Source organism: Kogia breviceps, chromosome 19 (genome assembly GCF_026419965.1).
Source record: "Kogia breviceps isolate mKogBre1 chromosome 19, mKogBre1 haplotype 1, whole genome shotgun sequence".
NCBI classification, from domain to species: Eukaryota; Metazoa; Chordata; class Mammalia; order Artiodactyla; family Physeteridae; genus Kogia; species Kogia breviceps.
The window spans coordinates 19,925,660-19,939,842 of NC_081328.1; the positions used below are offsets into that span (position 1 = coordinate 19,925,660).

The 14,183-nt window shown below is 45.8% G+C and overlaps 2 protein-coding genes across 5 annotated transcripts in view; one reads left to right on the forward strand and one right to left on the reverse strand.

Moving 5' to 3' along the window:
• The window catches only part of LOC131746906 (C-C motif chemokine 4), a 108,331-nt gene that overhangs the window by 67,146 nt on the left and 27,002 nt on the right, over positions 1 to 14,183 (forward strand). The window lies entirely within an intron of this gene.
• On the reverse strand, positions 3,811 to 5,691 carry LOC131746909 (C-C motif chemokine 3-like). Its single transcript, XM_059048685.2, has 3 exons — positions 5,452 to 5,691; positions 4,700 to 4,814; positions 3,811 to 4,305 (listed from the first exon to the last, which is right to left on the reverse strand). Exons 1-3 carry the CDS (start codon positions 5,516 to 5,518, stop codon positions 4,215 to 4,217), a joined length of 273 nt encoding a protein of 90 aa, XP_058904668.1. The 5' UTR covers positions 5,519 to 5,691; the 3' UTR covers positions 3,811 to 4,214.

Below are 14,183 nucleotides of genomic sequence, written 5' to 3' on the forward strand. Positions count from 1 at the left end.
CACTCAACATCACCTTGAACAAGTATGTATTATGTGATTTCTTAGAGAAAAAGATTCAGTAGAAAACATATTTCCAATTTTGAATTACATTAATAAAGATGAAATAATTTAAATAAATTCAAATTTAAACATGGAAGACTCCAGAGTTTGGTTAGTGGTAGGTGGGGTTTAGACCCATAAAAGAGAGTTGCTGGGTCCCATTCTTCTGGCTCAGGTTTCTGCTCCCTAATCTACTGATGGGTTTGGCTCTTTCTTTCTGGACCCCTCAGGTTCAACTCCAGGTTTGTGATGTAATCCTGGACCCAGACATCACTGGGGTTGGCACAGCCCAGCTGATCTCTTTCAGTAATGGAAGCAATGAAGAAGAACAGAATGATTAAGGACATAACCAGCAGGGAAATTTCTTGGCCATCATGACCCCTTCATTCTTTCTGACTTGACATCTCAGGATCTGTCACCTTCTCAGCAATCAGCTCTCATACCTCAGGAACCCCAATTTCCTTGACTGTCTCATGGGGACCTCCTCAAATAGCTTCCCTCCTGCTCTCTCTTCTTTTTGGCATTTATTTATTTTTTACTGAAGTATAGTTGAGGTACAATATTATATAAGTTACAGGTATACAGTATAGTGATTCACAACTTTGAGGTTATACTTCATTTATAGTTATTATAAAATATTGGCTATATTCTCTGCATTGTACAATATACCCTTGTAGCTTTTTTTTTTTTTTTTTGAGACAGCGGTACAAGGTCTTTTATTATTATTATTTTTTACCACCCCCCCAACCCCACTTTCCCCCCTTGGTGTTCATATGTTTGTCCTCTCCTTGTACCTTATTTTATACATAATAGTTTGTACCTCTTAAACCCCTACTCCTATATTGCCCCTCCACCCTCCTGCTGTTCTCTTCTTTTTGCACTTGGCCAATTCTTCCTGGTTCTGTGCTGGGTCTGGACTGGCTCAGAAAACACCTCAGTCTCTTCTGTATCTGTGATGGACTCAGAGACAGTATTTCTACCATGGTGCCCAATCTACTTCTCTATACTCATGCAGGCAACTCCCCTCTATGGAGCTTCCCAGTTTCTCATCTCAAGAATAAGCAGGACGAGTGGCCCTTACACAACATTGGCTTAGGGCACTGGCTGCTGCTACAAAATCAGCAGGAAGCTGAGGAGATGGCACAGCAAGACACTGAATCATTCAAAAGCCAAACAACATCAACTTCTCCTTGCTTTCCACCCACAAAAGGTCAGAAGGAACTAGAAAGACTTAACATTTCTTAAAATTGGGGAACTTAAATGAACTGGGGCTTGTGGGTTTTCCTAGTAAATTTCCCCTCACTTCCTCTCTATCTCTCCATTTTGGCTTTTTTTTTTTTTTTGCGGTACGCGGGCCTCTCACTGTGGTGGCCTCTCCCGTTGCGGAGCACAGGCTGCGGAGCACAGGCTGCGGAGCACAGGCTGCGGAGCACAGGCTCCGTGCGCGCCCGCTCAGCGGCCACGGCTCACGGGCCCAGCCGCTCCGCGGCATGTGGGATCTTCCCGGACTGGGGCACGAATCCGTGTCCCCTGCATCGGCAGGCGGACTCTCAACCACTGCGCCACCAGGGAAGCCGCCTCCATTTTGGCTTTTATTCTTACTCTTTAGGGGACTTAGCTCACTAAAATTCCTTATCTGGCCTACCATCTTTTGGCGGAGGGAATTTCACCTAGCCCATGATGTCACAAAACAACAGAGATCAAATCTGAGATACCTCTTATGTCTCCAAAACAGCAGGGCTTTTGGGAATAGCTGACATGAATCTAAACTTACCTGCACCAATGGGAAATAACTAGACCTGGAGTATGCCTCTTGCCAATTATTCAGTGACTATGGCCTCAATTATCTTACTTATAAAGTGGAATTAACCTGCCTTGTTCTTTCTCTCTGAACCACTTGGTAGAATATGATAGCCTGGACACTTTTGAAAGAGAGACCGCCTTGGGTTCAAGCCGTTGACATTTTTCTTGGAAGACGGAAACCAGGGGTGACTGGAGGGGAATATTTAATAATAGTGTTGGTGTCATGCTGTGAGTTGCACAACGCAGGGTTGTCAACACCCTTTGGTTAACAGAGGGGTTCAGAGTATCTGCACAAATAGCTCAATTTCTCCATTGGTTGGGGACACTTCTGTTTTTTTTTTTTTTTTTTTTTTTTTCCCGGTACGCGGGCCTCTCACTGATGTGGCCTCTCCCGTTGCGGAGCACAGGCTTCGGACACACAGGCTCAGCGGCCATGGCTCAAGGGCCCAGCTGCTCCACGGCATGTGGGATCCTCCCGGACCGGGGCACGAACCCGCGTCCCCTGCACCGGCAGGCGGACTCTCAACCACTGCACCACCAGGGAAGCCCGGTTGGGGACACTTCTGATAAAATTATTTGTTTTCTGAGGACCTTCTGAAGAATCCCTAGTTAGTGGGTGGCCAGGAGCTTGTATTGCAACAGACCTCCTTTCAAGGACAGATATATCTGTGAACTGTGTGCTGACTGTTGCTCCCCCATAGAGCAGAAGGTGCTGATGTTCTTTCACAACTGATTTGACTGCATAGGTGTGATATATATGACGATGCCACAAGCAGTCCAGTTTAAAAATAACCCTCACCATCTGGGCTGGAAGATCCACTTCTAACATAGAAGCCCAGGTCACGTCCTGGGCTAGGACAGTTGCAGGACAGGCTCACCTGGGACTGTCATCTGGAGCTGTGTATATGTGGCCCTTCCAGATGGCAGTCTTAGGGGTCAAAGATGACTGTTTCTGGTGAATAAGGTGGAAGCTGAATGGCTTTTTATGACCTAGCCACAGAAGTCCCATTGTACCTCTTCTGACATAATCTATTGGTCAAAGCAGTCACAAGCCTGTCCAGATTCAAGGAGAGGGGAACTAGACTCCTACCTCTCCATGAGGGGAGTGTCAAAGAAATCGTGGCCATGTTTTAAAAGCACCATAGTATCATTTTATCTGTAAGTATTTGTATTAGCTTCTTATTTTTTATGTTTATATGTTGTAAAAAAATTTAATTGAAGTTGATTAAATCAATGTAGTTGATTTATAATATCATCTAAGATTCAGGTGTACAGCACAGTGATTCAGTTGTATTAGATTCTTGTTGCTGATGTAACAAATGACCCCAAACTTAGTGGCTTAAAACAACACAGATTTATTTCAAAAGTCTGAAATGGGTCTCACTGGGTTAAAATCAAGGTGTCTGCAGGGCTGCCTTCCTTTTTGGAGGCATTTCCAAAACGTCTCCAAAAGGCATGGTGCTCACGGGCCCAGCGGTCCGCGGCACGTGGGATCTTCCCGGACCGGGGCACGAACCCGCGTCCCCCGCATCAACAGGCGGACTCTGAACCACTGCGCCACCAGGGAAGCCCCAACACAGTGATTTTGAAGAATAGACAATGCATGTAAATCCCTTAGTACAGGCTGTGGTTCATAGTAAGTCCTCAAAAATTGTTAGTCTTTATTCTTAAGAAAGCTGAATTTATGAAAATACATAAATATGCATGATCGAATGCTTTGCTTTGGTGCAATGTAAGTGATGGATTTCCCTGGTGCATATAAATTTGCATTTGTTTTTCATACTTTGCTTCTTTTTTAGTCTATGAGAAATGTTTCCCTGGTATAAAGCGTGGTATTGTTGGGATAACATATCCTCATTCTCTTGCCTTCCCTTTCTACTCAGATGCCTCTAATCATTCTTTCTCATTCTTTCCAACCAATGAAAGTGATTTGTCAGGGGAAAAAAAGAATAACCAGAAGTCCAAGATATATTTAGGAAACAAAAAGAATCTTTATTATTCTGACATTTTGAACAGAGTAAAAGGCTCATAAAAACTCAGTAAGCATCTGTTGATGGGTTTGATCCAATGTCTACCCAGATACAGGAGTATAGTCATTCACCATCATCCCAAATATGAGTCAACCACTGTATGATTGACTGGGAAGGGGCTTGGGAATGAGAGGGTGTCATGATTTCTCAGAGAAAGCATCAAATGAATAAAGTGATATACAATATTTAACTGGCTTAACTAAATTAAAGAAAGTTTTCAGAATGTGGTTAGTGGAGGGGAGAGGGACTCATAGGAGAGGGAACTTCTGGAGTTGCAGTCCCCTGGTTCAGGTCCCTGCTGCCCAATCTACCCATACCTCTAACAGGTTCCTTCTGGACCACTCAGGGGTTCTTCTCCAGGTCCCTGAAGTATTCCTGGACCCAGTTGTCAGTGGGATTGGCACAGATATATGCGCCCTTTTTGGTGAATAAGCTGTGGAGAGGGCAGAAGTATCATATAGAGAATGAGTAAGGATGTTCTTGACCACCTGTGGCCCCTTCATCTTCATCCCTATGGGATTTATGGAGATAACCTCAGGTCATCTCCTTTCTGCTGTCTCTTTCCCTCCTCTCTTCCCTCTACTTCTGGCCACATCCTCCCTGGCTCTCGGCAGGCCCCATCCCATGTCAGGAAACGGCCCAGTGGCCTCTCTCTGTGTGTCCTGCATGCACAAAAAGCCCCCAGAGGGCTGGGTGCCTTCCCAGGATGGCTCCTTATCCACAAGCTGGTACGCTTGAGATCTGCTCCCTGCTCTGACTCCTGTGGATACTCCCCCACCTCCACGTCCTGTGTCTCCCCAGGGCTGAGCAGGAGGACTGACACTTACATGATACCAGGTCTGGAGCACTGGCTGCTGGTCTTAAAATAGTTAACCACTCTTCTGCGGGGGATTTTCTGGGAGGTGTAGGTGAAGCAGCAGGTGGGTGAGGTGTAAACCCTTTCTGTGGGGGAGCAAGAACAACAGTTACTCAGGAGTACAGGCAAGCCCCAGAGGATCAGCAAGAAGTGGAGAGAGACAGCGTAGCTCAGAGCTGAGGCTTGGGGGTAAAGGAAACTGGAAAGCATTTGATTCTTTCGTTTGTTTGTTTCTCATTAATTTCCCTCGTCTTGTCACTCCATTTTGGTCTCTATCTTTCTCTACAGGGAACTAAACCCTAGATAGTCTACTCCCTCCTCCTAACTCTCTTTGTGGAATTTTTTTCTGATCGATTAAAGGATAAGATGGCTGAGTTAAAGTGTGAATGATTTTCACAACTCTTGGGAATCGCTGAAGTGGGATTCTGAAACTTACCACCAGGATCCAAATAGACCTGGATTCTACCTCATGCTAATAAGCAAATGTATTAGACTTCAATATTCTCATCTAAAAAGTAGGATAAAACCTCTCCTAACTCCATCCCAAAGCCCAAATCAATAGAAGCTTTTGAACCTTCTTGAAGAAAACAACCATGTCATTTTTGAAACCCCGTTTGAGGTTCTTTAATTTCACATGGGGCTTCTTAAGTCACAGCACTTGGGCTAGACTTCAGACCAGAGTGTGGGTAGCAACGATTAAAGGAGAGCAGGTAACAGACTCACCTTGTGCATAGGAGCAGAGGGCCATGGTGCAGAGAAGGACAAAGATGGTAGCCACGAGGACCTTCATGATGCAGGACAGGCAGGCAGAAGAGCGTGGGCAGAGCTGAGATGGGGCTTGGGAACTCCCTACTGCTGGCCTCCTTCTGGAACGTGAGCTATCTTCGCTCCTTTTAATAGGTGGTCCTGGGCTGCGGGAACATAAAAATCGGAGGTGCCTAAACGAGGAATTTTAAGTGTAGTGGTGTCGTGTGAGTTGTATAACCCAGCGTTGCCTGTGGTTACTAGAGAGGTTTCGGGTGCACATAGAAATGGTTCAATTGCCAATTTGCTTGGGTGCTTATGAGGAAGTTGTTTCTCCAGATGGGGGACCAGGAGTTGGCATCGCCCAGGGATCATGCTTAGCTGTTTCCTTTCCACGTGACAGATATCTCTCTGTAGTGAGTGATCGCAGCCTTCTTCCATGGAGCAGGATGCTCTGGACTCCCACAATTGCCCTAAGTGTAAGAATGCCACTGAGTCTCAAGAAGGATAAGCCAAGCTTAAGCGCACCCTAGATGGAAAGAACAGAATTGGAGAGGCTGGAGGTACAAGAATGGTGGAAATAAGGATTAGCTTTCCAGTAATGGTCTATTTATCAAATACTCACCACATACCTACAATGAAGTCTGGATTTAACGTTGGATAAGGGTCCAGCCTTAAAAGTGTCCATATTATTTGAGCAAGAAATTCTATTTTTTCAGAATCTATCCTATGGAAATGAACTCACAAAACATGGCAAATTTTAAGGACGGTGTTATTTGGTGCAGCCTCTCTATGATTAAATAATTGACACCAAACTACATATTCTACAGTGCTGGAATGTTAAAGTAAACCCACTGATAGACATAATGGCTAATGTTTAAGAGCCTAGTGCGAGCGTCTTAAACAAATAGAATGACATGAAAAGACTTAATTTTTAATATTAACAAGCAAGGTGCAAAAAAAAAAAAAAAAATCCTGAGAAGAGAAAGAAAAAAACAGAAAGAAATATGCCTGTCTGCCCTTCACCCCATGGCCCATGGGTTGGCTCTCCTCCACAAGCCCTGCCTGTCTCTAGGAAGGAGTGATACCGATATTATACCAGGGTAGGAAAACTGGCTGTGTGTGTCACCATGACCATGAACAAATTTGTGACAGAGCTGGACAGAAATAACAGAAGCAGCAGGCACTGAGGTGTCTGCCCTAACCATGAAGAAGTGACAGTCAAGAGCCTGAGAAAAGCCAAATCAATTTTTTCTACCCCGGGAGGGGACCACCTAGAAGTTGGTGGAGATGTCAGAGCTCAGGGCTGCAGAGTAGGGCACAAACGAAGTGAGGAAACTAAGCATTTCTTCTTTACCTTGAATTTTAAAAAATTAATTAATTTATTTATTTTTGGCTGTGTTGGGTCTTTGTTGCTGCACCTGGGCTTTCTCTAGTTGTGGCGAGCGGGGGCTGTTCTTCGTTGCTTTGCGCGGGCTTCTCACTGCGGTGGCTTCTCTTGTTACAGAGCACAGGCTGTAGGCGCACGGGCTTCAGTAGTTGTGGCTCACAGGCTCCAGAGCACAGGCTCAGGAGTTGTGGCACACAGGCTTAGTTGCTCCACAGCATGTGGGATCTTTTCGGAGCAGGGATCAAACCCCTGTCCCCTGCATTGGCAGGTGGATTCTTAACCACTGCGCCACCAGGGAAGTCTCTACCTTGAATTTTTGTTTTGAATCTCTGCCTGTCTTGTTCTCAGTCTCTGGCTCCCTCTTCAGGGAATATAGCTATAGGAACAGTGAGCCCTTGTACCGTCTCTATCGGGGGAACTTCATCTGGTGCACAGAGACATTTCCCAGCAAGACGCCACCTTCTGTACATCACCCAAAGCATGGAGCTCCTTGGGAGAGCTGAGGGAATATGTCATTTGGCTCATCCTAGGAACCAACTGGACCTGGCATTTGCATCGTGTTAATGACTGCATTAGTCCTCAATTTTCCCCACTAAAAATGGGTCCTAGTCTTCTTCTGGCTTTTAGATCCAGAGGCTAGGAGAGCTAAAACTTCTTGAGAAATAGTTCAGAATATTTTGAAAACTTCTGTGAATTCTTTGCTTTCACGTGGGGAATCTCAACCGTAAGGCTTAAGTAATATGGTTTAGACATCCATCCAGAGCATTGGGAAAAAATTCTAAAAGGGAGAAAGGATAAGGGTGCAGAGAGTCTTGCGATACAGACAAGACTTGTGAGCTGAGGGCCGTGGTGAGGAGATGGTGAACAAGGGCAGCCATGGGGAGCTCATCAGTGATGGGCAGGCAGAGGGCAAAGCCAGGATAGGACTGGGCACTTGCTGCTGCCTCCATCCTTCTGGAGTCCATCCTGTATCCTTGTCCCTTTATAGGCAACTCTGAAGCATGAGAAGCTGGAGGCTGGGGATGACCAAATTGGAAGTCGTTGGATGGTGTCGTGTTATGAGTTGTACATGTCGGGGTCCCTGGGGTCACACGGAGGTTCAGGGCATCCAAGAAGAGCTCAGTTGCTCACTTGTTGGGGCTGATTGGCTGGAAATGTTTTGGACAGTGACAGGAGGTGACATGATGTTAGGGTTAGAGCTATAAGTACATGGAAAGATCTAGAGATTAATGGTTTCACCCCCAGAGCAGATCTGATGCTTTGCTACATCTCTTCTGATCATACAAGGTGACATCTATGGGTAATGCCACAGCACCATGAGCACAGAAGTCACAATGAAAACCACACCCTGGGTGGAAAGGACCATGACATCACGTTGCTCAGAGTGCTTCTAAGGAAGTGATTCACCAAAAACGGGGGAAGACAGGAGTTGTTGTCACTGGGGGACCAAGCTTAGCTGGTTCTTTCTACCAAGAACAGTTCTTTATGGCCCATACCATTCCCTTTTTCCTTCCTCAGAGCAGACATTTCTAATGTTCTTCACAGGTGTTTTGACTGTGACATATCTAATGATGCCACAGAGTCTAAAGTAGCCTGAGCCATGTTTGATCCAGTCCCAGATGGACAGAATGGAATTGGGGAAGCCGGGGCTACAGGCCTGACAAGATAGATGAGATCAGCTTTTTAATCACTGTTTCAATCATCAAACATTCACAAGTCCCTACAATGTGTCGTCACTGGGTTTAACAATGAACATGCATTAGATATATAGGGTGTCTCTATAGATCAGGAGCCTCAATTGTTCTTATTTTTTGACTCAGAAAGTCTACAGCTAGGAAAATATCCTATGGAAAAAAACTTCATTTATGGAGAAAGTTTTATGCATATAGATGTTTGGTGCAGTTTATTTATAGCAATTAAAAATTGGAACCAGTCCAAATGTGCTACAATAGTACATGATAATATAATATAATAAGTCTTGTAATGTTAGGTATAAATAAGAAAAATACAAAATTGCATCCACATCATGACTATAGTAATGCCCCTTCCCCTTGCAGACACATAGTAAAAAGAGGTAAAAAAAAAGCAAGTAAGTAAATGGAACTATCATAAGCCTAGGGGAAATGCACTTGAGAGAAATAAACCAAATTAATAGTGGTTGGATTTGGGTAATAGAATTTTTCCTACCTTTCAGGAATGCAATTTTACTCAGATTATGCCTCGGAATACATTTATGCCACAATAAGACAGGAAGAATGTGGACAAAAACCTCCTACATCCTTACTTGCACTTGTCATGCTTACCCAGCTTTCAGAAATGAAACAAGTTTTTTTTCCTTTTCTGTATTTTAAATATAGTTAAAATTAGCTTTTACCACTTTTGAGGGTCATCTAAAGTGAACATCACAAATTATGTAAAAAAACCCCCAATTTGAATTAAAAACACTAGCAACATTGCTTTTTCTGTACTCCTGTGAGACTCCCTCCTATGCCTGTGGTTGAGGCTTTTTGTGAAGATGTGATACCTGAGCTGCAGTCACCATTTCATCACCATGAGTTAACAAGCCCAAAGAAGAAAAGCCAATGAAATGATGGGGGAAGGGGATATGTTTAGGAAGGGAGTCCTTGATGACATTATTGAGCTGCCAGGCAAACCCTGGAAATGTCAGCTTGACTTTACAATAAGGAAACAGGAAATGTTCTAGGATTTTAAAATAACAAGGACTTCCTTTTAAAATTTCTTTACTTTCACAGTTTCTAAGGGTGAATTATTATTGCAAGAGGTGAATATACCATCATGTATTTAGTTGTAGCTCATCTTTTAATTGTTACAAATAAGCTGTGACAAACACCATTATGCCTACGATGTCACCTTTGTGTTTATATCCATAGGATAGATCCCTGGCAGAGAGCTTTGCTGTTCAAAGAGTAACAACATTTTAAGGCTCATCATATTAGCCCCCAGTAAGCCCAGCTAAGCCAGGGACAAGCTGTTCTGTGTCAGTCTCAGCCTGTTGATGGTGATGCTACAGTTCGGAATGCCCTGCAGCATCCCACCTGGGCTGTAGTCCTTGTGGGAGCCCCACAGACATTCCCCTGACCAGAGCCAATGATGAGGCTGGACCGGCCACTGTGGTGCTTATTATGACTGCAAGACATGCCTCAGCAACAGCCATCAGGGGACTTTGAAAAGACAAGGTCTGTTACTCACAGGTCCTGGGAGGTACACGGCACTGCTGGGGCCAAACAGCGAGGTTGCCAGTAGAGAAAAAGAGCGCTCGGACCTCGGGTTCTGCCTTTATTGGGGTGAGGGTACCCAGGGTTTCATGGGTTCACTCCTTTTGGGTGAATTTAAAACATAAGAGAAAGAATGAAAGCTTGGGAGGGAAAATTGGGGTCAGTCAAGTGGTCAGTTAGCTAGGTTCCCCAGAACTTTCTAAAAGGGGAACTTCATGGGTAGGGCAGCCTGGCCCTTTATCTAGTTGTGTATTGGGCAATGTGCTTATTTGAGATAGATGTCTTGGAAACGGATGCCTCCGCAGTCAAACGTTTAAGGTAGAATGTTTGAGGAATGAGCCAAAGTCTGAAAGGCCAGCCTCAATCTGGCCCCTTCTGTATCTGAGGCTTCTCCAGTTCTGCTGTCTCCATCCAGGCTGTGGTTTTAGCTTGGGGTGTGCTTCTTAAGACTCCATGGCATTATCATCTACATCACAGCTGTGCCGTCAGCTGGGGTGAGTACCAGAAGGTTCAGCCCTGTGGCAGAGATGCTTGGTCTACAGATCTGCTCTTGTGAGAAGGCACCACCCAACCTGGTCACAGGGTCACACCAACCTCTCACCTCCTCTCACTGTGGAAACCATTTCCCCATCAAGTAAGCAACACAACCATTCTTGCAAATAGCCTGAGCCTTTGTGGCGACCCAAAGCTTTCCTGGCTTCTGCAATTCGCTGCATGATCCCAACACAGTGATAAAAAATTTCCTCCTTGGTCTCCCCAAGTTTCTATCTTTGAATGCCCCAAGGCTGCCTATAAAGAGGGGACACGGCTTAGACCCCAGAAGGAGGCTGCAGCTCCGAGTCGCCAAGTCCCAACTCTTCTTGGCCACCACTTGGGCTCTCACTCGGCTGTCAAGCATCATGGAGGTCCCCGGGGCCACCCTGGCTGTCCTGCTCCTCTCCGCAGCCTCCCCCGTGAGTCTGTCCTCCCTTTCTTTTGCCCTGTCCCCTGCCGCCCCCTCTCCCCACTCTCTGGCCACGGCTTGAGCCACAGTGCCAAAATCTTGTGCCTGAGCCCTCTAAGTAGATGACTTCAGAGAGATTTCAGACACCGTTTCCTGAGCAGAATTTCCCTTCTCAAGGGGTTTTAACAATTCTAATCTCCGGCTCTGGGAGTGAGTGGGAGGGATTCCTGAGAAAATGAGACCCAGATGGGATTCTGACCAGAGATGGAACCTGTGTCCAGTTGGCTCCCAGTGGTGTGGGCTTCACTCTCTTTAAGAATCCAGTTGAGACTCCCCAGTGAGAGATAGAAAAAGAACTAGTTTGTTCAGAAAACTAAATTCTCCATAGAGAGGCATAGAGACTCCAAACCAAGACAGACAGAGCATTAGAAACCTCGAAAGAGAGACACAGAAATAAAAATGTCAAAGGAAAGAGGAAATGCCAACTTCCTCCTGGATCACCGCCCCCCCATCATCCTCCCCTCCGGCAGCACTGTCTCCTTCAGGTCCGCCTGACCCTCCAGGTGCAGCTAGTTCACCTTTTCCTCTGAACAAGGACTTAGGATCAGTCTGTCCTGTTTCTCACAGTTGGTGCCAACACCCCGACTGCCTGCTGCTTCTCCTGCATCTCCTGGCAGATCCCGCGTAAGTTCGTGGGCGACTATTATGAGACCAGCCGCCAGTGCTCAAAGCCCAGTGTCCTGCAAGGGCCAGTTTCCTTGTCCACCATGGGGAAACAGGCTGGGGGTCTGGCCTGAGGCACCTCCTCAGAGCTCAGGACACCAGGAGAGGCCACTGCCGCGTACCCTGACCTGCTCTGGGGCCTGCAGAGAGTCCTGGAGGGTCTGCCCCTGGGTAGAGGTAGGAGTGACAGCAGGAAGTTGCCTTTCCCAGGGGACCCCCATATGAGACACAGGGATGGTCTGTAAACCCCAAGGTTAAGGACATGATATAAAGCATGTGGATAGGCTCTGAGGTGTCTGGGGCAGAGAAGGAGGGAGGGGTCACAGTGGGCCCAGGATTCCCCTGCTGGATTCCTCAGTGTGTAATCCTTCCACTCCTCTCCACAGCTTCCAAACCAAAAGAGGCCAGGAGGTCTGTGCCAGCCCCAGTGAGGACCGGGTTCAGGGATGCATCACTGACCTGGAGCTGAGCGCCTGAGTGGCCTGGGAGTTGCAGGGAAGGTGTTACATCTACGGCAGATGGGGGGGGGGGCAGGACAGTAACCCTGGGACTCCAAAAGGCACCTCTTCTGTGGGTCACATCCCCGCCCCCAGCCACACTCTGGGGCCCTCCTTAACTTTATTTTATTTTATTTTTTTAACATCTTTATTGGAGTATAATTGCTTTACAATGGTGTGTTAGTTTCTGCTTTACGACAAAGTGAATCAGTTATACATATACATATGTTCCCATATCTCTTCCCTCTTGCGTCTCCCTCTCCTTAACTTTGATGCATCTTATTTAACTTTGGTCATTTATTTCCACTGTGGAAGTGGGTGACGTAATGAATATTTGCTCTGACACCGCATGTCATCCTCTTCACCATCCACCCCTCCTCCTTCCTCTTCAGTTCTCACTCAATACGTGGATCCCTCAGTGTGATTAGCACCCTCTTGGCAGAAATGCTCTCACACACAACAAACAACACATGCTGACTGAGTGCTTTTGCCCAGCACCATGATTCAAAATATCAAAGGCTCTTACATAAAAGGTAAACCAGCATTTTCCTTGTGCTGACTCTCTTGATTTTGTTTTCCCAACTAACCAGAATCACAGGTTGAGGAATACTGGGGGAAGAGTAGGGGAATATGAAAGCGGGCAGAAAACCATGAGAAAGGGATAAAAGTACTAGTAGAGGGACACCAGACATCTCCCTGGAGATACTTTCCTGGAAAATTGAAACTGACATAGTATTTTGTAACCAAATCACAGCTGATATGGTCTAGGGAAATTTCCTAGTTAAATGAATACCGTGGTGATGCGAATGTGTGCACACAAGTTCCTTCTCATAAATGGTTTCCTCAGAATGATGGCTAACGCTTGTTGAGGGCTTACCAAGTGTTGGGTTCTTTGCTAAGTGCTTACATTACATTAGTGCTGTGCTAAGTGCTTACATTAGTGACAGTCTAGCCACCCCTGCCTGCAGTCTCTCAAGGATACGCTACCCGCCAGTTGACTGAGAGCCTTGGCCACCTTCTCTGTTGTTCTGCACTTTGTTTTCTCTGGGAATGTTCTCCATAGCCACACCTGACCTGAGGCTTGGGGGCCAGAGTGGCCGGAGTTAAATATAAATACAGGATGAAGAATTCTTCACTTATAAGGATGTCCCAGTCAATAGATGGGACATAACTTATACAAAAAGTATTTGTCGTGTATCGGAAATTCCATTTTAACTGGGAATCCTGCATTTCATCTGGTAACCCTACCTGGGGTGCATACCTATCATAAAGGCTGCCTAGTTCCTGTTGGAGATGGGTGCTATAGGATTGGCTTGAGGGCAGAGCAGTGCTTTTCAACGTTGAATTTACATAGAATTACTTGCAGGAGCTTTTAAAAAAACTCCATTGCCAGGAGCACCTCCAAAGTTATGGATTTAATGAGATTTAGGTGGGACCTGGGCAGCAATAATTTTAAAATGTTAATGCACAGGTAGTTTGAGAACTGATGATGGGGTGTAGTCCTAGTCTGTTTTTGGCTGGTCTTGGGGTTTCAGAGGCAATACAGCTCCTTTCCCATTTTTCAAGGTTCTGATATGTTTTTGGTCAATTCCACTAGATGGTTAATAAGCAGAAAATCCGTCAGCTACTGTTACTTTTAGAACGGGGTTTTGGGACTCCTCTCTCATAGCACAGTACTGGGAGCTCTGGGCGTTCCCTTTACCATCACACCCCTCTCCCCCATGTCACTGGCTGCTATCTCCCCACGGCCCTCTGCTGATGAAACGATGCCACAGGCGTGGAGGTTTCCTTGATTAGCTCCAATTATGTTGACGCAGTTGATGCCTCCAACTGCATTCCAGTTGCCTTCGTCTTCACAGAGAACATGATGGTTCATTTTGTCCACAAGATAAATATTTAAAGGAGGGGTCTGAGAACGGGAT